The 26,059-nt window shown below is 49.5% G+C and overlaps 1 protein-coding gene across 2 annotated transcripts in view; it reads left to right on the forward strand.

Annotated features, from left to right (window-relative positions):
* PPARGC1B (PPARG coactivator 1 beta) overlaps positions 1-26,059 on the forward strand; it is a 96,060-nt gene that overhangs the window by 51,965 nt on the left and 18,036 nt on the right. For both annotated transcript variants that reach the window (XR_004421928.1, XM_033095938.1), the window contains exons 2-3: positions 18,346-18,519; positions 23,979-24,194. Coding sequence is in view for 1 of the 2 variants with exons in the window: in XM_033095938.1 (XP_032951829.1) it covers positions 18,346-18,519; positions 23,979-24,194 (390 nt within the window). In the remaining variant the exon portion in view is untranslated. The remainder of the gene's footprint in view (positions 1-18,345; positions 18,520-23,978; positions 24,195-26,059) is intronic.

Raw genomic sequence — 26,059 nt, forward strand, 5'->3', positions numbered from 1 at the left:
GCTGCCTTGTCGGCAGGCGGCCCACTGAGCAAGTGAGAACACTGAGAGCTCAGGCCTTCCGGCGGCTTGCTTATAGTCACATAGCATCTGCCAGTCGATTTCTAGTTCAGGTTCTTCCCCCACTGTAACTCGGGTCCAGTTTCCATATCACTAACTTAGCTGTGTGCGCTCAAGCATGTTACTTGTCCTCCCTGGGACTCAGTGTCTTCATCTATAAAATGGACTGGCCAGCACATCTACCTGTCTTTACTTGGTTGTTAGTATAAATGAGATGTCTGTAGAGTGTGTGACACAAAAGAGGAGCTCGACAAAGGGTAATGGTTCTCATAGGCCAAATATGATGACCAAGTTCTCCGATGTCCTCAGGCAGGGCCTGAGTGCTAAAGAGAACAGGGGCCCCCTTACTGCCTAGGAGGTGAGATGGGCCCATCACCACGCTCCCACCGAGGCCAAGAACCAAGTCTGACCTGGGATCCAGCCTCAGCCACAATCCAGAGCTTCCTAGCTGAGTAGTCAAGACTTGGGAAACGGGGGACAGACTCCCGCCTCTCATCCTTGTCTCTTTGTCCCCTGTCTCAGAGCCCCAGCACCAGAGCGGTGGCTTTATTTCACGTGTCTCTATATTTAATAAGCAGGGCCATGGTGAGGTTTGGTGACCTCAGGGCCCAAATGGACTGTCTGCTGGCATAAGTGGTACTTGAGTCGTTTCCCAGGGAAGAGTGCTGGGCAGGCTTCCAGGAGCTGAATTTGCCCTCTGATTCTCTGCTTTCCTCTTTTCCTCCCCACCCCCAAGCTCCATTTTAGAGTTTTCAACTTACTTGGCTTCAAAAGGCCATGGACCAAGCTAGAAAGAAATACAGTTATTCATTCACCAGAGCTGTTCACAGCCCCACCTCATCAAAGGCTCAGGCTCAGTATCTGGGGAGACCCTGGAGGCCAAGACACTGACCCAGGCCCCGGGGCTCCTGCCTGGCTGGGGGCTTCCATGTTTATATGCATGTTGAGGCCACAGGCTCAGTGGACTCTGTGCCCTGAGAGATGTAGGTATAATGCAATAGGAATTAAGAGGAGGGACGGGCTGGAGCAATCAGGGTAGGCTCCATGGGGGAGGTGGCATATGAATTGAGCTTTGAAGCATATGTATGACTAAATAAAAATAAAACCTTCAAAGAGTAAAGAAGCACATAAAACAGAAAGTAAATATTGTTTGACCTCCCCCATCTCCAACTAGCTCCTTACTCCTGTACTCAAACTCTTAAATGTTTTCTTGTGTGGTCTTCTATCAATAATCTATGAACACATGAACTACCCATCTATCCTTACATCCATCTATCATTTTTTTAAAAAAAAATACAAACAGGATCATACAACGTTAACCTTTTCTCTTAACCCAGCTTGGCAATCTTTCCATAGCAGTGCACATGGGGCAGGTGGCTTTCACCAGTGGTGTGGTCCTTGCAGGTAGCTGGAAGGGCGTGGACAAGATGCAAAAACCCACAGTCTGTATGAGGAGCTGTGGCAGGGAATGGGGGGAGCGGTACTGCCGAGTGTGATCAGTTAGGAGCCAACTGTGACCTATGAATTCAGAAGATCTAGGGTGGAATCCCAGTTCTAGCACTTTCTAGCTGTGTGACCCTGGGCAAGTTTCTTCACTTCTCTGAGTTTCAATTTCCCCATCTTTCAAATGGAACTAATAATACCTCCCTTTGGGACTGATGGAGACTTTCAATGAAAGCACTTATCACGCACAGAGGCACTCGGTAAATGAGAATCCCCCCTCTTTGCTGCTTGTAGCTGTTGTGTATCAGATGGGGTAGGGGGCCATGGAGCCCTGACACGTAGCGCCAGGTGCATGTTAGGTGTTTCTGGAATGATATTTAGGGAGAGGAGGGGCAACAGATCGATCTGAAGCTCAAAATAGCCTGTAAGTGCAAGAATAACAATAAATAAATGGGTTCCGGATGCTTTTAAATCTTGGCATTTCCTGATCTCAGCTCAGCTGGTCCAGACAGCTTCATCAGCATTTACTGCTGAGGCCGATGGTGCACGCCTCTCCTGGCCATGGCCCAAAGCTGCTTTCAAGAAAATCAGATCTAGAAACGTTTGGATCTTTGGCGCAGGGCCTGCTGGTCATGGATGTAAGTTGAGGATCAGGCAGCACTGGGCTTTGTCCCACGTGTGTGGAGAATCAAGGCCTAGGGAATGAAGTGAGAGGGAAGGTGAGAACTTCTAGGACGCAGGGGGTAAGATGGTTGCCAGAGAATGTGGTTATTCATTCGCTCTCTGAAAGTGTTTAATTAAGCACTTACTATGTGCCAGGTGCCAGGGATACAGTGGTGAGCATTAATCAAATTTCCATGCAAATAAATGTTTAATTACTAGTTGTGATAAGCGCTAGAAGGCTCAGGACCTCCAGAAGGCTGTGAGAGGGTACTATAGGGCCCCCCCTCTGGTGTGCAGGGCTCAAGGAAAGTTTTCCTCATGATGCAGAATGAAGGATAGATAGGAGATATTTCCAGGCAGAGGTAAGAGCACATGCAAAGGCCCCTTGCGGGGAGAGATTCTGGCAAGTGCCAGGGGTGGAAAGAAGGCCGGTGGGGCCAAAAGTTGGGGCAGGCGATGGTGGGTTAACACTGGGAAATGATACAGGGCAGGTAGGTAGGAGCCCGATCACGCAGGACCTTGCAGGCCTGAGGAAAGGTTTTGGTCTTTGAGAGAAATTGGGGCAGGCAGATATGCATCTTGGGAAGATGGAGGTGGCTTCTCTGTGTCCAGCAGCCTGGAAGGGTCTGGAGTAACAGCAGGAGGCCACGGCTGCCAGTAAGGTACAAGTTGATTGTGTGTGCCCTGAATCAGAGCGTAAAGAGTTAACCCCATGATTAAGTGGTGAGGAAACGCCAGCAGCCCAGAAAAGCTGCAGCTGTTCCAGCAGTCGCTTCAAGACTCCCACGTAATAATCTCACTAATGGCCATTGTCTTTTGAGCACTTATTTTGCCCCAGAGAGTGCAAAGCCCTTTTCCTTAAATCCTCATGAGAACTCTAAGGTGGTGGGTGGAGCTATTACCCTATTTTCTGAGGCCCAGAGGGGTTAAATCATTGTCAAGATCACACAGCTCAGCCCCCCACTAACAGATCCTCTGGGTTGACAGTCCCCTGGATTGGTGTCCTGTAGTTAAGTTTGACCCTTCTCAGGGCCCAAGCCCTGGGCTTCTGTCTGTGGCTATAGTGGCCCTCAGCATTGTGTCTGGCCTGGCCATAGAACTGGTTCAGAGCTGGGCTGGAAAGGCACGGTCACGTGTGACCTGAAGGGACATAACCCAGTGGCCCTTCCTCTTCCATCCCTCCCAGCCCGCTGGCTTCTGGCTTGATAGCCCCAGTTCAGTAGGACGGGAGCTGAAATGGCCTCATCTCTGGGTTTCGCATGTCGCCTGCCTCCTGGGGATTCAGATGGTCTCTACTGCTTGTTTTTATTTTGCTTCTTAATTTCCTTTCCTCTCCTTCTTTCCCTCTGCCCTCCACCCTGTCTCCATCTGTGGCTGTCCCCTGAGGGTCTTTTCCTCGACTCCAAAATATGCAGACAGGTCTTGGAGTGGAAGCAGAGGGCTTCTTCCTTCTGGTCTTTCAGGAAGGAAAGAAACTATTCATGTGGGCGGCTGTTACCTGCTGGGCACTGGGTGAAGCTGTGGGTCTGGGTGCTCTTACGTAACCCTGCCAGCAGTCTCACGAGGTGATACATCCTCTCTACTCTACAGATGGGAAAACTGGGGCTCGAAGGACTTAGGTGTCAAATCCAAGGTCACATGCTACGATCTGACTCCTGATGTAAAAATGTTTGCTTCCCAAACTTCAATGTGCGTGTGAGTCACCTGGGCATCTTATTAAAATGCAGGTCCTGACTCAGGAGGTCTGGGATTCAGCTTGAGATTTCTTCAGAATTTAACAAGCTCCAAGCGAGGCTGATGGGGCTGAGCCGAGGACCGCACTTTGAGTACCGTCGCCAGGAGCCAGCAAATCTCCCACATGCCCTCCCAGCACTGCTGCACACACGCACCGTGTCGCTCCACCCTGCAGTGTGCACCACCTCCATAGGCTGTGCAGCCATGCTCTGGGTGTCCCAGGCTGACTTTGCATGACCGAAACTCCAGGCTGACCGATCGTGGTCTCCAAGGCTAACCAGTGTTGGAATACGGGGAAACTGAGGCTCAGTGGAGTGGAGGGACTCATCCAAGGCCCCATGCCAGTTAAGGCTTGTGATTCCCAATCAGTGCTCTCCATTATTGCTTCAGCGAGGAGTCGGAGGTCTAGGGGTTCTAGTCCTGCCCTTCTTTTTAACTCGCTGTGTGACTTTAGGCAAGTTACTTCCTCTTTCTGAACTTTAGCTTCCCTCGTGAAAATGGCTTTACCCCTGCCCTGTTGTGAGGCTCACATGGGAGAATGTCTAGTTTACAGCATAAAGGACTTTTTTTTTAGCCTAATGACCCCAATCCTAGTAGGGCGGGAGAAACCTGGTATGGTAGAAAAGTGGGTTCAGGTGGCACTTACATGCGAGGATGGGGGCACCTCATTCCCTGAAAGATCTCACAGTTCTTTATTTGAGAGCTTCCCATTTCCTGCCTCTTTCCCATCAGGTTTGGGTGATAATGAAGCATTGTCAGATGGTTACCCTTTCCTAGTTCATTGTCATTCCACCATTAGTGCACAGTATAGAGACCCTGGCCCTGGTGGGCGAGCCTGTGGCAATACCACCCACGGGACACATTCCTGTTACATGAGAAGAAGGGAATGGAAATGTGTGATTTGTTTGACACAAATTCACTTTACGTGCCCAGTGCACACACTTCTACCTAGGTCAGGTTCACCTGTGGCTGGCAAGAGCCTGTGCCTCGGCCACATAGGGTATGAGTGGGTTGCTAAGCAGGCCTCCTGGGTTTCCCTTTTCCTCTGGCCTTCACTGACCACATGACCAGGGAGGGCCTGCTGGGGCCCAAGAGAATCTGTTTCCCACCAGCTTTATCTGGGAGCACATGGGTCTGGGATTCTCATCATCTGACCTACTAGAAAAAGAAAGGCCGGAGTTTCCATAAGGGAATAAATGGATGCAGAAGGAAACCACCCCCCCCGCCACCCCAGTAGAGGGAGACCTTGCAGGCCTCACAATAATGTGAAGTACAGATGCCCAAACTGACCTGGGAAACAGGGGCTTTACTCACCCCCACCTCGCCTACTCACACCCATCCTACAAAGGTTTAGTGAGCACCTACTTAGTGCCGATACTGTTCCATGTACTGGTATTCTACAGAGGACAAGCCCCGGCCCCTCCCCTCATGTAACTTACATTCTGGAGGGGACACAGACAGTCCCTGAGTCCACACTGCAGATAGCACACGATGGTAATAATCCACAGTGACCGGGTGTTGGGGAAGGCCTCTCTCACTCAGACCAAATGCTGGGTGAGTGGCTCAGGACTTGGGGAAGTGTCCCAGGTGGAGCTCAAGCCTCAATGGGGTTTGTTCCGGAAGAAGAAGAAGGCCACTGTGTCTGCAGTGCTGGGAGGGCTCGAGAGTCCAGGAGATGGCGGGGGAGGAGGCAGGCCCAGGCTATGCCAGGCCTTCTAGGCACAGTGAGAACTCTGGGTGTTTGTCGAGGGAGGGCAGTAAGAAGTCAGGAAAGGCTTTAAAGCAGGAAAGTGAGTGACTAACTCTAATCTTAGCTCTGCCTCCATCTTCCCGGTGATGGTGGGTGAGTCCCCTGCCTTCACTCTCTCCACCAGCAACTTGTTACCTGGGCTTCTGGAACCCAGAAAGATTCTCAAAGGTACCAGCAGGACTTTGAGAATTTTTTTCCTCCCATTATTTCAAAATCTACTAGATAAACCTGCACAGAGAAAGGAAAAGAGCTCCCCCTGTCCCAAACAGTGCTATTTTTAACAGCTATAGTCAATCTTAGTAGAGGGCAAGAGAAGTACGGCAGCAAAGAATTCGGGGGTTAAGTCTGGATTCGCATTTTGCTGAGCGAAGCCATGTTACCTCTCTGAGACTTAGCTTCTTCATCTGTCAAATGGGTGAATTTTGACAGCAATACCCCGTTTGCTAGGCTCCCATGTGCCTCTCAGGCACTCTGAGTGGTGGATACCACCTACTTGGGGAGTAGCTTCTTAGTCTGGGCATTCAAATTAGCCTCCAAGCCCTTAAATTGCCCATGAAATAGTGTGTATGAATAATAGCTATGATTGTGTGGGCACGAGAAAATATAGAATTCATGTGCAAAATATGTCACTATATGTCTAATATGTAAGAAAGAAATAGAAATTTGGCTTTTGATGCATTTGTTTTTTGCCAAGCTTATAATGTTGAATTCACTTAGGTTAAATAAAAGTATGATGGGTTGCCGCTGTATGTTCATAAAAATGGAAAACCTAATTAATCAACTCCCTCATAATCCCTCCCACTTCAAAGCCCAGGGCCCTGGCAGGCTGTGGGGGTGGAGATCGTGCAGGGGGTTCCCCAGGGAGCCCAGCGTGGGAACCACAGGGCCAGATGGGCTGTGAAGCCCTTCCCAGCTCCCACGCTGTGCAGTAGCCCCAGCAGGGGCAGTTGTGGGTTGAGCATTGCTGAATCATCTCTACCTCAGCAGGTCGTTTGTTGGCCGACAAGCCAAGGCTGGTTGTGTTGGTGGCAGAGCCCTGGCCCCAGGATCTTGAGGAGCTAATTTCAGCCCCTGCCCGCGGGGCTGGGGGGATCCTTAGCTATCTATTGCCCTCCCACCCATGCCACGGTCCCCTCCCTGCTCAGAACCCCCAGGAGCCAACCACCTTGGGGCTGCCCTTCCTGGGTGGGCGTGCTGCCCCCTGGGCTCCTTGGCAGCACAGCAAGGCTGCAGTTGGCCGTGGGCAGCACCCGGCTGAAGATGTGAGCTGGCACCGCGCTGGCCTGTTGAGCGTGACATTTCCTCAAATGCCATGAAGGGGCTGCCTGACCTTCACTGTCCTGCCAGGAGCCCCTCTCTGCCTTTTTCTGGGTTATTTATAACAGTGTTAACAGGTAAGAGGCTTCTCAGCCGAGCCTTGGCCCAGCTCCCTCAGCCTCTCCTGCCAGCCAGGGCAAGAGACACATAAATAGAACCCAAGAACACGGACACTATAGGACCCCAGAGAGCACCTCCAGACGGAGTGTGCTGGGCACATTTTTTTTTTTTTTAAGGTCTCTGACACTGTTTTAGATTTATTTTTATTTTATTGTGGTAAAATATACATCACATAAAATTTACCATTTTAACCATTGTTAAGTGTGCAATTCAGTGGCATTAAGCACAGGCACAGTGTTGTTGAAATGTCATGACTATTTCCAGAGTTTTTTCATCATCCCAAAGCCTGGTACTTTTTCGTCCATCTGATACGTGAGGATAGCTGGCACGTGCCAGTCCCCCCACCCTCTGCCCCAGAGCATATTCAGGTTTTGAGGAAACCCCACAAAATGTAGCGAGGAAGGAAGGCACCTGCCAATTTATGATTGGCACAACTTGATTGGAATGTCAGTGGTTACCCTTTCAGCTGTGTGGGATGGGCACATTTCCCAGGGCTAGCTGTACCCTCTGCCTTGCTTCCATTTCAGGAAAGGGATCAATCAGAATGGGAGTGGAATGGGAGAAGATGTCCTGGTTACAGGGCGAACCGGGGATCTGTTCTTGTCTCTCTCTCTTCTTAAGCAAAATCTATTCCTATAGCAGACTTTATTCCTTTCACTATAAGTAGGGCACGTGTTTTGCACCTCTGCTCAGAACGGAATGCTACTTACCCGTTGGACCACTGGTTGTACTTTCGATAAAAATGTAATAGCAGTGCCTTACATAGGGACAGCACTTTCGAGTTTTCCCAAACACTTTTCCATCCAAAGTACCTCATTGGACATGGCTCGAGTAATTCCACAGCAAGCAGAGGGTTATGGGCCCCATTGTAGAGATGTGGAAACTGAGGCCGCAGAGTGAAGTGATGTGGGACGTGATCTGATCTCATTTTACAGTAACTCTTTCACCGTCTCATTCCATCCAGGCCGGGATTAGGGTGAGGCAAAAAAGATGCTTGGTTCAGGTGCAAAATTTACAGAGATGCCAAAGAACTCAGTAATCAAGATAAACCATATTTTAATGCTGTGTTTAAAAATAATAACAGTAGATGCAAAAATATTCATGCTGAACAAAATACCAAATCTTAAAAAAAAAAAAAAATCAACAAAAAACGTGGAAACATGCAGAGTGCCATGCAGAGCTAGACAGGCATCTGAAGCCAAAGGAAAAATCAGTGCTACTGACCCACTACTTAAAATTTTGATATTTGCTCAGCATGGATTTTTTTGCATTCATTTTATTTTTTTCCCCACAATGTTGCATTAAACATGATCTGTCTTGATTACTGAGCTTTTTGATGCCTAAGGCAGGTGCCTCCCTCACTTCACCCTAATCTGGGCCCTGATTCCATGGTCTACTCTCTGTGCCCTACTGTGACAGAGGAGCTCCCCCTTCTGGGTCCCCAGGCCCCTTTTCAGCCACCCCTGAGTGTCAAGAGAGCAGCTGAAGGTGGCATTTGATCCCTGCAGTCTATTTTTGTGCCTGCCCTTCAGCGACTGATAAAATGTTGCTCTCAGTAGAGCTGATGTGTTGAAATGGTGAGTGTCAATGTCAGGTGGTTAGTGCGATCGGATATCTTCATTCTTGACCTCGCACAGGGGCCTGGAACCAGGAAAGAAAAGGAGCTCTTGGCGGTTTTGCTCCCCAGATCTGGACAGAACTTGAAATCATTATCTGGTTACTGAGGCTGCCAGGCAATTTGGCCTCCTCTTGAGGTTGTTACAGAAAAAAAAAACACATTCATGTTGTGTCCTCTTGCTTCTGTGCACCACCCTTTATAGTTTACAAGGCACTTGCACATTTATCTCATTTTGTTTATGGAGCACCTACTATGGGCTGGGCATCGTGCTAGGCTCTGGGGAGACAGTAGAGAAAGAACAAGACAGACACAGCCCCTGCACACATCGCGCTACTAGCTAGGGGAGGCGCCGAACACAAGTAGATAAATGAAAAATGGGGAAGAACTGGGGAGATGGGAGGTGGTGATCGTTGCGTAACAATGTGAGTATACTTAATGCCCCTAAATTGCACACTTAAAAATGATTAACATGGTAAATTTTCTGTTATGTATAGTTTACCATCCTTTAAAAAAAATACTGGGAAATAGAATGAGAAGTACTAATTGAGGGAATTACAGCAGGGTGATGGGTAAGAGAGATGGGGTGGGCACTTCAGGATACAGTGGTCAGGAAGGCCCATCTAGGAGAGAATCTGGGATGGAAATGATAAGAAGGGACCAGCCGTGCAAAGACGAAAGAAAGAGGAGGCGTTCTAGGCCCAGGGAGCTGCCAGCACAGAGGCCCTGGGCTGGAAACTCAAGCTGTACAGCAGTCTATGAGGGAGCTGGTCTCTGGAGATGCACAGAGGCTAGGTGACTCCCTGTAACTAGCAAGGGATGAGCCAGGGCCAGCTCTGCCTTCGCGAAGCTTAACAACGGATACCTGCACAGGCTTTGCAGTTTAGGAAGTGGTTTTCCTGCCACTCACTGTCCTTTGAATTCAAGAGGCCCTTGAATTCAAGTGCATAAAATTGACTGCAATTGCAGGCAAACACAATGTGGGTATCACGCTGCCCCTAAGAAAAACACACCTTTGCTGTCTTGCTTGCTTATGTCAGATAATATACTTCAAGCTTTTACTGTTTCAAAATCAAAAAGAAAACACCACCTTCCGGACCTCGGGCAGCCTGTGCCTGTTAAATAAAAAGCAGCCCTCAACAGGTGCCAGAATCTGCAGGGAGTAAGGGGCATAGCTGAGGGCTCCCTCTGAGACCTCAGTGCCGGGGGAGGGGAGTTGGACTCTGCATTCTGCACAGCCACCTGCCCGGACATCCAGGAGCTGCTCCACCCCAGGTAACCTCACCTGGGCACAGCTACGAGAGACTTTGCAGATCTCCATTGGATAAGTGGCTGCATGTAGGCAACAAACAGGAAGTGGGGAAAGGAGATGTCCCAGGAGATTTTCTTTTCTTTCTTTCCCTTGCCTTTTAAAGGGGGAAGGATCTAACACCAAATTTTTGGTGTTGAGGAAGTGGCCTGTCATTTTGGAAAGAGCTTTGGATGGGATGGGGGCCCTGGAGATCCCAGTGTGTCCCGGTCCTGCCAGGAGTTGGCTGTGTACATCCTGGTGACTCCTCCTTCACTCTTTCCATCTGCAAAGTAAGGCGTCAGTCTCTAGAAGTCTTTCTGCAGACTCTTCCAGGGCTCCGAGCCCTGGTTCTGTGGTTCGGCAGTCCATTGTAAGGATTTATTTCCTGTGCTATGGAGGTGGGAATCCATATACAATAGTTACCTGAGGAGAGTGGGAACTGTAGCCGGGGGTGGAGGCCTACAGACGGGAATTCCTAGGAAAGGGTCAGTGAAAACAAAATCATCGAACATAATACGGAACATTATCTTTTAATGAAGCCATATGACACGTCCACTCCTGTTTGCCAGCCTTTTGCCGTAGGACTGCTTGTGGTGCTGGCGCTGAAATTCCTGGTCATCTCTCTGCACAGCTCCTAGTTCCAGAGTGGGGATTCATCCTGGGGGATCAAGAGTTTAGGCTCTTGTCAAGCAATCTCAGTGCAGAATCATTCCAGATTCTTGCCAGTTTCTCTTTTACTATTATCTCACTGACGCATAGTTTGACAACAGGGTTTTTTTCTTTTCTTTTTAAACAACTCACCTTTGTTGAATCCTTCCACAGCTTTCCACTTAGTTGAAATCGCTTCTTTTGTATTCATATTTCCTGTTTATGAATCTTTAGTTAAATTTTGTAATTATAGTGCAATGGGTTTGGGAAGAAACACAACCGACTCCCAGTAAACAAACAACCCAGCTGGTGGGAATAGACGTGCAGATGACCTAGAGCGTCTCCTCCGATGCTCTGAGCACCATGGGCGTCTTTATAGGAGCAGACGGAGAGTGTTGGTGAAAACCTGGCTGGTTGGTTAGGTGGAGGCTGGTTTGGGGAGCTTCTGTCCTACCAAAGGCCTGAGAAGGCGTGGTTAGGATTAGGTTTGTCTGCAAGTAACAGAAAGCCCAACAAAATGACAGGAAAGTTCTAAAAGCTCCAAGTTGAGTCCTCTGTTACAGCCTGAGGTAGGTGTCCCAGGGCCAGTTTGGCTGTGACAGCATCAGGGACTCCAACTTCCTCCATCCTATCCCTGCTGTAATTCCCTCAGTTGTCCTGCCCTCCATGTATAGCTGCCTTCCCAGGTCACTGGTGATGAACTGGTCGTCCTTCCTGGTTGGCTGGGGCTGGTCAGGCCTGGTAGCCCAGTTTGAGCACTGGACCACGTTTTGCTCTCTGGGCTGCAGAACCCACTCTGACCAGACCCGGTGACCTTCTGTCAGGTCGCCTTTCACGAAGCCCTGAGCAGGCAGCTGCATGGCTGAGGCTTGGGGCCCCCACGGTCACGTTGTGCTCAGCAGGCCTGGGGCCACGTGCTTCCGCATAGAAAGGGCCTTGAATGCCAGGTTGAGATGTTTAGCCGTGAGTGTTTTGTTGGGAGATCCTTTCAATGGTCTGGTTTATCTCTAAGTTCAGGGTGTTTTGTTTTTTTAAGCTGGGCTCAGAGCCCTTCCGTTTTCTACTTATTCTTTGTGGAGCTTAACTTTGTTTGTGGACTCCCAAGTCTTATTTCAGAGGATGCTGTAATATTCCTGGGGGAACTAAGACCAATTACTCTTCCTACTGTTTTCCTAGAAGCTTCTTTAGGAGTTTTGAACTAATTTAAAAAACAATGGGAAGGTTTGATTTTTTTTTTTTAATGTAAGAGATGAATTAGTCATAACTTTTTCATTGCTAAGTGACAGAAACTCCAACTGGCATATAATCTAGAAAGGAAACTTACTCGCTCACAAAACTGTGGAGTACGGGGAATAGATTGGCTTCAGGCACAGCTGGATCCATGTGTTCGAATTGGTGTTTTTTTTTAATCTGGGTAATTAATCTCTCTCTGCTTCTTGCTTCCATGTTCCCTGTGCTCGCTTCACCTTAGAGAGCCTCTTCCCAAATAGTGACAAAGATGGCTGCTAGCCTCTCCAGAATTAAATTCAACCAGCTGAGCCCCTTGTCCAAATGTTCCAGCAAATTCTTGGTGTTCACTCCAACCACCCCTGAACCAGTGAAACCAGTTGTTGTGGTCACTGGATGAAGCATGTTGATTAGCCAGATCGTGCTAGGTCCTCCTAGGTGGAGGAGAGGGGTGGCTTACCCAAGGAAAATCAGTGGGTTGTCACAATTAAGAAGGGCAATGAATCGGGGAGGAACTAGCCAAATTAGCAGAGATGAGAGAAGAGAAGAAACATTTGTGTGACGAAATGGCTTTGTGGGGTCATCGTGAATGCTTACCTCACTTCCTTTCTAGAAGTAAGGCCATAGGTCTAAACCAGGCCAGTTCTAATTGACTAGTAGTGGCTACTAAGGCTCCGCGTTGAGCAGGAAGTAGAGGTGTGATCAGTTAGTGGTAGCCGTGGTTAGGGAGACAGGAAAGGTGACCCCAGTACCAGGGACCTGCTACCCTAGCAGATCTCACGATCAAGCTGGACATTCCTGCAGCAGTTTAAAAGAGAAAACTGGCCGTAGACGGCTTGTCAGTGGAGGAGTCTCCAAGCTGGTGGTTGGGCAGTACTTAGGGTGTCCACGATGGCAGGCAAGAAGTCTGTCAGGCTTGGGTGGCAGCCCTGCTCCCCTCCACCCCGGGCAGGCCCGCTGAGAGCCAGTGTGGTATGGCTGGTAGGGTAAGATCATTCTTTCAGCAGAAACCACGAGTGATAATTACACTGGGAGCAGGGGCTGGTGCAGGTTGAAGGAACACAGGAGGAGAGAGCCAGTAGGTTTAGGACTGAGGGGAAGGATCGGAAGACAAATTTGAGAAGCATTGAAGCTCTGCTCGCTGTGGTTTTCCCATCAGTCAAAGGGGGATGCTGACCATTGACTACTTCCTGCTTCTTGGGAAGGTACCAAGGAAACCATAGCTGTGAAGGTCTCTTGAATGAGAACTGTAAGTGCTGTATCTGTAACCATCATTTATGTTAGGCTCCCAACCTATGTTACTTTATAAGAACCCTGTGAGGTAGGGTACTTTCTATACTCTCCATTTTGTCAATGGAAACTTAGGCGGCAAAAGTTATGTCCTGACCTCAAAGGATTAGTGTGAGTAGCAAAGCCAAGGCCTAGCCCTCTGCCCTCCTTGTCTAGGCCTCTTTCCGTTTCAAGACAGTCCTTCTTTCTGTACTTTTGTCTCCCTTGCTGTAAATTATTTATTCATTAAATGCTGAATTTTACCTAAATATTTTCCCCAAGCTTATGTGGATCTCAGAAACTAGGTAAGTACAGAATTGTATCCAATGCTTGAGTAAGAGGGGTCCATAGGGTCTGTCTGTTTGATTTTCTCTTTCTTAGAGGGTCAATGAGAACCCAAAAGGGGAGGTGACTCACTGAAGGATGGATGCAGAGTGAGTAGGGCAGACCCAGAACCCAAGCTCTGTCACTGCACCCACCCCTCCTCCCCCTCTTGCTTCTTTCCACTCAGGAACTCGGGAAATGTGCTCTGGGCCAGGCAGTAAGCGAGGCTATTGGCCGATTGCAGTCAGGAAAGTGGAGCCACCCATTTTTCCTGAAGATGCATTCTTTCTTAAGCAGGGAATCGATTTCCACCAAGATACACCGGCTTCCAATGAAACCACTTATGTGAATCTGGATGAGACACCATGAATCCACTGCCAGGGGCAATTATCTCGCTGGCTTGGGGCAGCCCCAGTCCTTTCAGATCGGGGTGTGGTGTTGCAGGAATGGGTAAGGAAGCCTCAGCAACCAGAAAGGGGGGACGGGCCCACAGGTAGGGGGGCCTGAGGAGCCGTCCACACAAGGCGGGTGAACGACACAGCGCATCTGGCCCCAGGCCTGTCCCACGTGACTTGGCTCTTTCTCAGCCCGTGCCCAAAACTCCATCTCCCTATCTGTAAATGGGAATAAATGGCCTTGAATCTTCCTTCTCACTTTCAGAAGCAGGATGTCGGATGATGGCACAGGCTTTGTAGGGAGTCAAGAGACGAGTTTGAATCTCAGCTTCACTTTTCTGGGTCCCTGGGTGCTATGGGTTGAATTGTGATTGTGTCCTCCCAAAAAAAAAAAAAAAAAAAAAAAAGATATTTTGGAGTCTTAACCCCCAGGACCTCAGAATGTCACCTTATCTGAAGATAGGGTCTCTAAACAGGTAATCAAGTAAAAAACGAGGTCATTAGGGTGGACCCTAACTCAGTATGACTGGGGTCCTTATCAAAAGGGGAAATTTGGACACAGAGACGGACATGCCTCGAGGAAAGACGTGAAGAGCTGGAGGGAGAAGACAGTCATCCACACAGAAGCCAACAAGAGACCTCCGAAGGAGCCAACCCCGCCCGCAGCGTGATCTGCGGCTTCTGGCCTCCGGGGCTGTGAGGCAGTACATTTCTGTTGTTTAAGCCACTCCATCTGTGGTGCTTTGTTACAGCAGCCCTGGCAAACTAATACAGGTGACTCGATCTCTTGGGTTTCCTGATTAGTCACATGGGGACAGTGACACCGGCCCTGTAGGGTTGTTTTAAGAATCTGATGAGAGGAAGCATGTAAGGCATTTAGCGTGCTCCTTGGCATATAGTAAGGGCTCAATGACAGCAGTGGCTTGGGCCTGTGCCGTCACCTCCCAGCTTTCCTGGCGGGGCCAGCAGGGGGCAGCTGGGACAGAACCGGAAGGCCGTAAGTCAGACCTTTCAAAGAGAACTGGGTCACCGGAGGCACCCCTTCAAAAGCCTCTCTAAATATGGACAAGGCCAGAGGAATCCCTGTTCATGCGGTGCTTAAAGGTTTTTAGCCAGAGCGGCCTCGCCCTACTTGATAAGGCCGTGGAGCCGAGGTTTCTTTATTTTGATGTCCTGGGTGCACTTTGAGTGTGTCGAGCTGCTAGGGGTAATCAATAAGTGCAGTAGTCATGGCCATTTTATGGGCATTTGTAAAGGAGGTCGTATGGTTTTCAAGGGAAGGACACTCACTGGATGACCCTGGGCGTAGCCATTAACCTCCTTGGGCCACAGTTTCCATATCTGCAAAGTGGAAGGAGGTAGACCGATCCAGTCAGGGGATCTCTGAGGGCCTAGAAGTTAAGTATCAGTTCCTTGATATGCATTGTGCATTGTGCACACATATTTTATGGAGTATAAAAGCTACCCCCAGCTTTTATCTGGTTCTTGAAGAGCCCTCTGACTCCCAAATTGTCCAGAATCGTTTGCCTCGACAGCCTGTCAGGGCTGCTGGTCCTGGCTGCTCTGGGATTCTAGGACTCTGATTATAAAGTTGTCTCTAAGCCTCAAGAAGCAAGTCCTACAGAGGTAGCTGCTGTGAGTTACTGGGATGAGAGGGATCAGGAACTATAGAAAGAGCTCCCCACAAAGCGTATTGCCAGGGGCTTTGCTGGCCAGGGAGGCCTCAGCTCCCCAGCGCCTTTGTGTCTCTGCTTTGGCCCTCCCTCCTGCGCCACAGGCCCTCGGGTGTGTCCGAGTGATGCCTCCCCGTCCCGCTGCCTACTTCTCCTGGATGCCACACCGGCCTAACCCATCTGTCTGCTATGCTGGCCCCGCCCACATCACACTTGGACTAAACCCCAAATCCCTTACAATCCCTATCTGGATCTGCCTCCACCTGCCTCTGAAGGCATCTGCCCTCCGCCCTCCAGCTCACCCAGCTGCAACCTCACTGACCTTTAGTCAGTGCCTTGTACTCTGGGCTTGGTCCACACTTGGGCCTTTGCCTTTGCTGGGCCCTCAGCCTTTCTCCTGTGCCTTTCTTCACCTGGCTCCTCCTTCAAGTCTCAACTTAGATGTCAGCTCTTCTAGGAAGCCTTTCCTGAACCCCACTAAGATAGATTCCTCTTCCTCTGTTATCCTCCATCAGTGCACCTGGTTTGTTTCCTTCGTAGCACTCACACCGTCTATAATAAAATATTTATGTGTTTTCTTCCCCCACTAAGGTGTCAACTCGTGAAGGAATGAACTGAGTCTTATATGTCACTGTGCCTGGCTCATAGCATTTAATAAATGCTGGAGTGCAGCCGCTAGCGTGGCTAAAATTAAAACGAGTGACAATACCAAGTGTTGGTGAGGGTGTGGGGCAATTGGAACTCCTCACACAGCGGATGGGTGTGTACAGTGGTACAGCCACTTTGGAGGACAGTTTTATAGTATTTATAAAGCTGCACATACACTTAACATGTGGCCTACCAGTTCTACTCCTAGATATTTACCCAAGAGAAATAAAAACATGTCCACACAAAGAGTTGTACACAAATATTGCAGACTTCTTCGGAATACCCCAAACCAGAAACAGACCAGTCATCCATCTAGAGCAAGCAAGACTGGTGCATCCCCACAGCCCCACTGGGCAAGGAGGAGAAGGAAGCCCCCACGAGGCGGCTGAGAACCCACTTGTCTCCTGGTGGCCATGGCAGTTGAGTGGTGGTGACTAGTGGCTAGCGTGTTGGGGGGACTCAAGAGTGACGCGGAGCTCAGTCTTCGTGGTTATTGAATATGTGTGGGTGGGAGAAAGACTGGGCAGATGGAGGGTACGGGGGTTGGAGGTGTCTCTGGAGACAGACTCATTGAGCACCAATGCTCTGGCCTGAGTGCAGGGGACCGACCACCTGAGAGAAGCTGGCCCTGGTGCTATTCATGCATACAGGATTCTTGCAAAACGCCAATTAAGACATTTGACCTAAATTCAGATAAAAGCCTTTTTTCCTGTGTCAAGTTGAGCTAATAATATACATTTATTCATAATTTATGAGGCCTAGTAAGTGGGAACAATTAAGGAAAAGGCCTGACCAAAACCTATTTCTCCTAAGTGTCACATAGGCACCCCCCCTTTTCTTTGTTCTATAAGGCAGTTCCACCCCTCTCTGCCTGCCATGAAATGCTGTTGTTTTTATTATTATTATTTTTAATCTGTTGTCATTACCGTGAGCTACCATTTCTTGAGCACTTCCTGAACCAAGCTGGAGCATTGCTTTATTTCATCTTAACCGTATGATGCAGGTGGTAGTGTCCCATTTTACAGATGAGACAGTTGAGCTGCAGAGAGATGAAAAAGACTTGCCCAAGGTTTCACAGCTGCTGAGTGGGGATTATGATTCATGTCTGCCAGACCCCAGGGCCTGTGGTATTCTATTTCAGTGTCAGCTTCCCAACTCGGGCTATTTCTGAATTGACAGGGCAGAAACCGTTAAACTTGGGAGACCAGGGTAAGAAAGTGATTGTCTTCTGCTTCGGGGAGTCTGAGGTTAGGCCCGAGAATCTGCATTCTTTCTAACTGCTGACACTGCCGATCCTGGGATCGTACTTTGAGAAGCACTGGTTCCGTCAGCACTGCTACCAGAGTCCTCCATGACTGCATTGTGCCACACCCAGCACTGTCAGGTGGCTTTATGGCCTTCTAGACCTTCTCCTGTGCGTTTGCATATGTGTTATCGTACACAGAGAAATGTGTGGCCTGATTTTTCTCTCTACACATGCAAGATCGTATTCTACCTGCTGATATTCTGCAGTTGAGTTTTTTAGTTAACACGTCTTAAAGAGCATATGCCTCTGCCTCTTGCTTTTCAACAGCACTGTAATATTCCAGGATACAGGGGATTATAGTTTTATTTACCTATTGTGTACAGGTGGGTGGCCTTCCACCTTTTAGACTTTACAAACTTTCCTGTAAAATCTCTGGGAACGTGGGTGTTTGTTCACACCATAGCAATCACTTAATAAGGTTAGCCATTATTATTGCTGTTTTTGTGATTTCATTATTAATATCGAGGAATTGTTGCCTTCCAGAAATCCCCTTTCAGCTGGGGGCAGTTATATAAAGGAGAAGCTCCCTATTTACAGGTTCTAATAAAGTTTTCAACAAAATATTTCTGGTAGGAGAAAAGAGGTGCTCCGTGGGCAGGGCCTTGAGCCATGTGCAGGAGAGCAGAAGAGAAGGGGCGGGAGCAGTAGGCAGGATTGTACTGCCAGGGCCTGGATTAGCTCCCGGTAGATTCAACAATGGCAGGACCGTGGGACAGATCTTTACATTTCTTGGTCACTTGGCGAAATCAGGGCTTGGCCAAGGGCGAATGAAGGTCCAGGCTGGCAGCATCATAAGTAAGAGCGTCCCTGTTTGGGTGTAGCCACGCTCAGCTCTGACCAGCCTCCTTCCTTTCTGTCTTCTCAGGGTGTGGGATCCGGAGACGAGCAACTCTGCGCCGACTTTCCGGAGCTCGACCTCTCCCAGCTGGATGCCAGTGACTTCGACTCTGCCACCTGCTTCGGGGAGCTGCAGTGGTGCGCCGAGAGCTCGGAGACCGAAGCCAGCCCGTACGGCCCCGACGACTCGGAGCTCTTCCAGGTATGCCTGCCCGAGTCACACCATCTCCTATCTAGCTGTCTCCTTCTCTGCCCCTGAAAGCCTGGCTATGCCCTGCATCATCTCAGGTCGTCCTCTTGAAGGTTGTATTGTTCCTTCGAGAAATATTTATGGAGCTCCCTCTGTGTGTCGGGCACTGTGTTCATCAGTGGACTGGACAGTCGGGTGGGGAGATTGAGCCTCGGTCAGCTAATGTAAACAAACAGTGGCTGTTGTGACAGGGACACAGAAGGAAATAAACCTGGGATGAGAAGAGGACATAAAAACTGGGTGGTCGGGAAAGGCCTCTCTAAGGAGGAGATGCTGCAGCTGAAGGATGAGAAAGAGGAGCCTCATGAAGATCACAGAGCAGGGACAGAGCTTTCCAGGTGGAGGAAGCAGTAAGTGCAGAACCAGGAAGCAGGGAAGTTTGCTGTGTTGGGCAACAGAAGGGCTGGAAGGTAGTAGCTAAGGGGTAAGTGCCAGGAGATAAAGTTGGAGAGGTAAGCAGGGGCCAAGTCATGCAGAGTTTCGTGGGCCATGGTAAGGAGTTTGGATCTTTCCCCAAGACTATTCTAACCTATAAGTAAAGGATTATTAATAACCCATTTTACAAGTGAGGAAAGTAAAACTCAGAGAGGTTAAGTAACTTGTCCAAGGTCACACAGCTAGGAAAGGTCAAGGTGAAGACTCAAATCCAGGAACCATACCCCTCACTGCTGTACAACCTCTCTTCAGGGCCAGGCTCTACTTCTGGTTTCATCTGGTGACCATCATTCTTTACATGAGCAGTAGGAATGAAACCTATGCTGTGCTGCTCCCTCCCTCAGAAGGGGCTAACTTCCTGAAAAATGCTTTCAGGTTGTGGAGGCTGATGGGTGTGAGGGGTTTAGATGCTGTGTGGACACCATCCCCAACTAAACTGTACAGGCCCCCACCTACTCAGAGGCTGGCCAGACCCACTAGCAAGCCCCTGCCAAGGTCCTACTGTGTGCATGAAATAGTCTCAGATGCAAGTCAGCCTGGTGCAACCCCAGCACTCCCAGCCCAGCAAGAAGGCAGAATCCTCCCAGATGGTTAGGACTGTGGCAGAACTCTGCCCAGCCAGCCCCTCTCCCCTTCATGGCCTGTGCCTTCCACTTGCGCTCCCAAGACTAGGCCAGCTCCACCCGTTACACACCGACTGATAGACCTCTGCGCATGTGACTATGTGATTACTGCCTGATTTCCTCCACTGTCCCCATTGTGGTGGCATTGTGTACTGTTATATTCCCAGGGCTCTGCACGGAGCCCAGCACTTTCTCAGGGCTTAATACGTTTTATCAAATGACTATATCCTTCAATGCCCAGCTCTCATGTTGGCTGCTCCTAAGGCAGTTGGTCAGTTACTTCCTCTCCTGGGCTTCTATTGTGTGAGTGTGTGTGTGTGTGTGTAGCACATATGTACATACACGTTGTCTATATGCGTCCTTTAGACTTTGAGCTCCTTGAGGACAAATAGCATTTTATTCATCTTTGGGGCCCTCGCACATTATAAGGACTCAATCATATGTGTTGAATGAAGGAACTGATTGTAATATTTTCCTGCCAAAGATCAGACATGACCCATTCTGCAACCTTGAACTGGGGCTCTGCCACTAGCTGGGACAGTCTCCTCGTTTGTCCAGCGGGCGGGACTCATAGAAACATGCTACTTTGTGTCAGAGCTGCATTCTAACAGTCAAATGGCACTATTGCTATGGAAACAGGCTGGGAGAAGGGAAAACAAGAAACAAGCTATTGTTACAGGGTTGACAAGTCCTCCGAGGTAGGGACAGTGCCTTCCATTTCTCTGTGTGCCCGGAGTCCTAGGGCCAGGGCCACAACAGGCACTAAGTGAGTATTTTTGGAGGAAGAAGGCATTTGGTTGTTATGTCACGGTGTGCTCTGTGGCCTTGGGCAAGTAGCTTCCTTTGGTTGGGCCTCAGTTTCTCCATGTGAGGAATGAGGAAGGAACATGGATTCAAGCAGTGGTTCTTAATCTGTTGTGGGGAGAGTCACAGGGTCTTTTTAGACTTATGAAATCTGTGCACCAGCTCCCAGAAGACTGATCACCTGGGTTTCCTGGACCCCAGGTAAGCCCCCTGGACAGCAAAAGATTTCTGAGTGTTCTTTCAGCCCTGATAGCCTAAATATTCTGTCATTCCTTCAAGCCACTCTAGTCCCAAAATGAAGCATTTTCCATCAGATTTCTTAAAAGACTCCTTTTCCTCTAGCTTAAGATCAGCTCAGGAAGGTTGGGGGTGGGGCCGCGTCTATTAATATCCTTTCCTCAGCTGATTAACTCTCCATTAATTTGCACTCCGTTTCCAAGCAGAGCTGGGAGAGTCGAGCTAATGGGCCCAGGAAGAGGAGAGGGGTGGCACAGCTCCCTGTGATGTATTCTCCTGCGGAGCTGACGGGGTGGTGCTGTAGGCAGGATGGGCTTTTCTTTCCAGGTGGGGTCAGGGCCTCCAAGCCCACCTGGCTGTTCCCAAGCTGGAGCAGCTCAGGGAGAGCTGAGGAGAGTGGGGAGGCCTTTTGGTAGTTGGTTTGTTTATGCCAACCGGTTGGGTGCTACTTGCGGTCTCTGCCATTTTATATTCATTTTAGCATGGTGCCTGGCACCCGGTGAGCCCTTGGCACTCCTCTGACTTGCTGTGTTGTGTGACCTTGACACGTCTCTTTCCTGGGCCTCCATTTCCCCCACCCTAAAAAGAATGGCCAGTGAGTTTCCCTAGGAGTGCCACCCGTGCTGGATTGGCGGCTGTTGCCTGGAGGGCTGTGTAAAGAAAGATGCTGGTGTGGAAGGAACAGGGGAGTTGGCACCGAGGTCACACGTTTAACATCCCTGGTCACTGTTTGATTCCTGAGGGAATCCAGCTGATACTTGTGGTAATCCATAATATCTCTGGGCCAGTGGCTGTTCCCTCTGTGAAAGAGGGAATTCTCATCCCATCCACTGCTGAGGACTTCATTTCCGAATGAATAACTTCCCTCTGGAATTTATTCTTTGAAACCCTAATCTCAGTCTCTCCCTGTGGCCAGAATTCATTGTTTGGTTGATTCCTTCTTCCACTCAGAAAATCTGCCTGGGTGCCTCCCATGCTTGAGGCTCTGAGCTCCATGGGAGCACGTGTACCTCACTACTTCCGGATTTGCCTTCCTAGTAGACCTGGGAGGGAGGCTGGCCAGGGATCATGGCTTCCCGTTTTACAGAAAAGGCAGGGAGGCTCAAAAAAGGGAAATGACTTGTCCAAGATCACCCTGTGGTGGCAGAGCCCCATGAGGTCAGCTCCAGGAGTGGTCATTGAGCCCCAGGTTCCAAGATCCTAACTCCCCGTCGGACTGACAAATTGCTCTGGGGACACGGGGACTCTGGACTTTGAGTGGAGACGGGGGTGGGGGGCATCGAATGAGCCCCATTACATTCTTGAGCCAGAGTCTGTGGGCCCACATCTGCCCTTGGGCATCCCCATTCCCAGGGCCTGGGTCAGGCCCAACCAGAACCTTCTTTTGACCTTTTTTTTTTTATTCTTAGCTCTGTTCCAAAAATTACAAATGCGCTTGTTCTCTTCTCCCCATGTCCCCTCTTTGAATTACTCAGCTGCTGCTCCGGCTGCAAGGCCTGGAACAGATTTAGTGCAGCCAAAAGGCCGTCACGAGTCGCGTATTTCAGATGAACTTCCTGAAGAAAGGATAAACAGCTTGACCTGGGATGGGAAAGAGTGCTGGGGAAGCATCATGTGATAGAATGTGCCTCCCGCCAGAACAGGCCCAGCAACCAGGGTTTACTGGTTTAAATGAGGCGCTCACTGCCTCACCTAGAAGCAGTGTGATCTGTGTGCCCCTGGGCCACTGAGGGTGGGAGTTGGTGGGCTGGTGTCTGGGTGAGCCGGAAGTGTGCTCACTGACCCTCCACGTTATAGATCTTAGACATCAGAGAAGGAAGGGCCTTGGTTCATCTGTGTGTGGTGTGCTCAGTGTTAGCTTTGCCTCTGTCCTGGATTTGTTGTTTGACCCTGGACACCTTGCTCAACCTCCACGAGCCTCAGTTTCCTCAACTGCAAAACAGAGATTAGAATAGTACCCTCCTTTTAGAGGCCGTGTGAGGTTTACCTGTGACAATATTTATGGTTCCTCTCATCTGCCAAATTCTTCATCCCAGGCCTTTGCACTCATTTTTCCCGCTGCCTGGATGGAATCTTCTTTCCTCCACCCTTTGCTGGCTGGTGCCTTCTCATCTTTCAGCCTGCATTTAAATTTCAGCTGCTCAGAGCAGCCTTCTTTGACCCCCCCCAAATAACCTGTAAATCTTCACCGTGTTGTTATTCTCCATCACAGCTCCCTTTTATTTTCTTTCCAGCTTTTCTCACTCTCTGAAATGATCTTGTTTGTTTCCTTATTTAACTCTTTTTTTCCACTGGTGTGTAAGCTCCATGAGGGGCTGTACCAGTCTTGTGTGCTGTGTCACCGGTGCCCAGACATCACCGGGCACAGAGTAGCCGTTCAGTATATACGTGTTAGGGGAAAGGAGAGAGGGAAGAGATGGGGGAGAAATTGCCGGTACCCCTGCCACCACCACCATCGTCATCACCACCATCACTACCTCACTGTCGTCACGCCCACCACAGTCATCACAGCAGTAGTAGTAATGAGTACTTACTATTGTGTGCCAGGCGCTATTTTCTAAACATCTTACCTATGGGAACTCGTTTAGTCCTCAACAACAACCTTATGAAGTAGGTACTGTTGTTATCCCATTTGACAGATGAAAAAACTAAGGAACTTGCCTAAGGACCCACAGTTGACAAGTATAGGGTCTGGGATTCAACCCCAGCTCCAGAGCCCAAACTCAACCACCACACAACTACCTCTCCATGAGTGACTGAGGCGAGCGAGCCCTGGGAACCCACAGGGAAATGGTAGCTGTGGCTGTCATTGTCATGTTTGCACCATAAAGCTTCCAGCCTTTCCACTGCCTGCCGGGGCCCCAGGGTCAGAGGGGCCGGGACCTGCAGTGGGTTGCTACCATCAGTGATGTGGACCAGCCTCAGGGCTATGTCCCAGGGGTTGGACAAAGGAAGCTGTGGCATGGAGCTTCTGTCCTTGAGGGAGGGGACAGATGTCTCTCAGGAGGCAGCCCTGATAGAGCAGCAGCGCCCAGACTGGGACTCCCGTGGCAAGGCCTTTTCCAGAATCACCTGCTGCCTGCTTGTAAACTTCTGAGATTGTTGGAGTCGATAACACATTCCCTACGCATCTTCTATCCCAGCAATGCTGCGAGGGTCTGATGGGGAAGCATCCGAGGGGGTTTGGCAGGAGGGTGATGGGGTGATGGTGTGCAGCTGCGTGTGCAGAGCACATTTCTACCGTGAAGACAGACGAGCCCAAGGTATTGACTAACCGTGTCCCTCTCTGCCCCACCCCCTACCTCCCTTCAGATAATTGACAGTGAGAATGAGGCCCTCCTGGCTGCGCTCACCAAGACCCTGGATGACATCCCCGAAGATGACGTGGGTCTGGCCGCTTTCCCGGCCCTGGACGGTGGAGACGCACTCTCCTGTACTTCAGTTTCGCCTGCCCCCTCATCTGCGCCCCCCAGCCCCTCTCTGGAGAGTCCCCCCGCCCTGGCCCCCGAGGTGGATGAGCTGTCGTTGGTGAGAATCTGTTTCCAGCTGAAGTGATGGTGGTGGCTGGTTCCAGGGGTGGTGGGTGTAGAGAAACCAGCTCCAGCCTCTGCAGAAGTCTCCAGACATCACTGGCAAGGGGGTTCATGACAAACAGCCTGCGTGGGTCATAAAAGGCCTCCCTGGGTCTCACCTTTCCCACCTGTACAGCTGGACTCACCACGGAGGCTTCACTTGCACTCTGTAGGCTCTTTGGGATTTCATGGATTGATCTTAATTGTGTTGTAAACCCTTGAAATCACATGCAAACATTTTCGTAAACATTTCATATACGCATACACACCGTAAAAACTCAAGCAAGAAATGTGGACAGTTAAAAGCGAAACCTCCTTCCTTCCCCATCTTACAATGGATTTTTCCTTCCCCGAAGGTTACCATGGTTACTGATCTGTTATGTGACTTTCTACCTTTTTTTTTTAAACTACAAAAGGGAGCCTGCATTATACACTACTCTGAACCATGCTTTTCTCAGTGAACTGTGTGTTTTGAAAACACTTTGAGACGAGCACAGGTAGCTCTGTTTCATCCTTTTTGTTGATTATGTAGTGTTCCTTTGTAAGGATATACCATAGTTTATTTAACCAGTCCCCTGGTTGATGGATACTTATGTTTCAACTGCTTTATTGCTGCAATGCTATAGTCACTGTCCTGATACAGGCCTTTGCCACATGTAAGTAGACAAATTTGTAGAAATGGAATTCCTGGTTCTACAGATACATGGTTTTTCGGTTTAAACAAATACTTCCAGATTGCTCTCCAAAGATTTTGGATGGGTTTATACTCCCACTAGGAAAAGTTAAATGCTATCTGTGTGAGTATATGTGGAGCGTGGGAATGTGCACATAGAATTACAGCTTTCTGGGGAGAAGGCTCAGTTTTTATCAGGTGCTCAAAGGGGTCTAGACTGCAAGAGTTGCTCAAAGCAGTTGTCCTTGACAGGCTGAGGGCACTGGAAGCTGAGAGGTCGTGGGGTATGAAGACAGCTATTCTCCCCTGTCTTGGGCTCTTCACCTCGGTGCTGTGTCTCCTTGGGGGGCTGGTGAGACTCAAAATCAGACTGTTGGAGCTAGGGAGAGGGGTTTTGGGTCATGGACAGTTTTGAGCTGGAAAGGCCCTTAGTGACCCCCAAGCCCAACAATGGGGTAACGGAGACTCAGAGTGGAGAGGGTCTCTCCTGTGGTTACACAGCAAGTTGGTGAGCCAGTGGAGACCAGAACCCAGGTTTTCTGCCGCCTGGTCCAGGCTGCCTTTCCGTCTGTCCTGCCGCCTTTAAGTTCCCCAAAACAGAGTGAACCAGTTAGTAAGCACCTGTTGTGTGCTGCACACATGAGTATGTGCAGTCCCACGCTGTGGCTCTTGCTGATGGGGTCCCGCCTCCTTTCAGACTGGAATCGGATCTCCTGGGTTTGCATCCCAGCCCCACCAATTAATGCTTGTGTGTCCCTAACCTCTCTGACTCAGCTTCCTAATCTATAAAGTGGGGTCAACAATGGTGCCTATCTCAAAGGCTGTTAGGAGGAATACAGTGGGTGATACATGTACAGCACTTAGAGCATTGCCTGGCCTATAGAAGTTGCTCAATAAATGCGAAGTAATTGTCCTGGCATGATCGACAGTGGCAGGGTAGTAACAGAGGAATTCTCAGTGCCATTTTTGTGCAGGGCTCTAGCGAGACCAAACCTCCAAGAGGCACAGAGTGACCCCTGCTGGTCATAGGTTGTTTCCTCCTGTGCCTTAGACAGGAAACAGACTCGCCCTCTACACCCTCAGTATACGACAGAGTTTTTGAAAAGCCTTGAGGTGCTGCTATCCAGATGCCCAGTTCTTGAAGCCAT

The sequence above is a fragment of the Rhinolophus ferrumequinum genome, chromosome 24, assembly GCF_004115265.2.
Source record: "Rhinolophus ferrumequinum isolate MPI-CBG mRhiFer1 chromosome 24, mRhiFer1_v1.p, whole genome shotgun sequence".
Lineage (NCBI taxonomy): Eukaryota > Metazoa > Chordata > Mammalia > Chiroptera > Rhinolophidae > Rhinolophus > Rhinolophus ferrumequinum.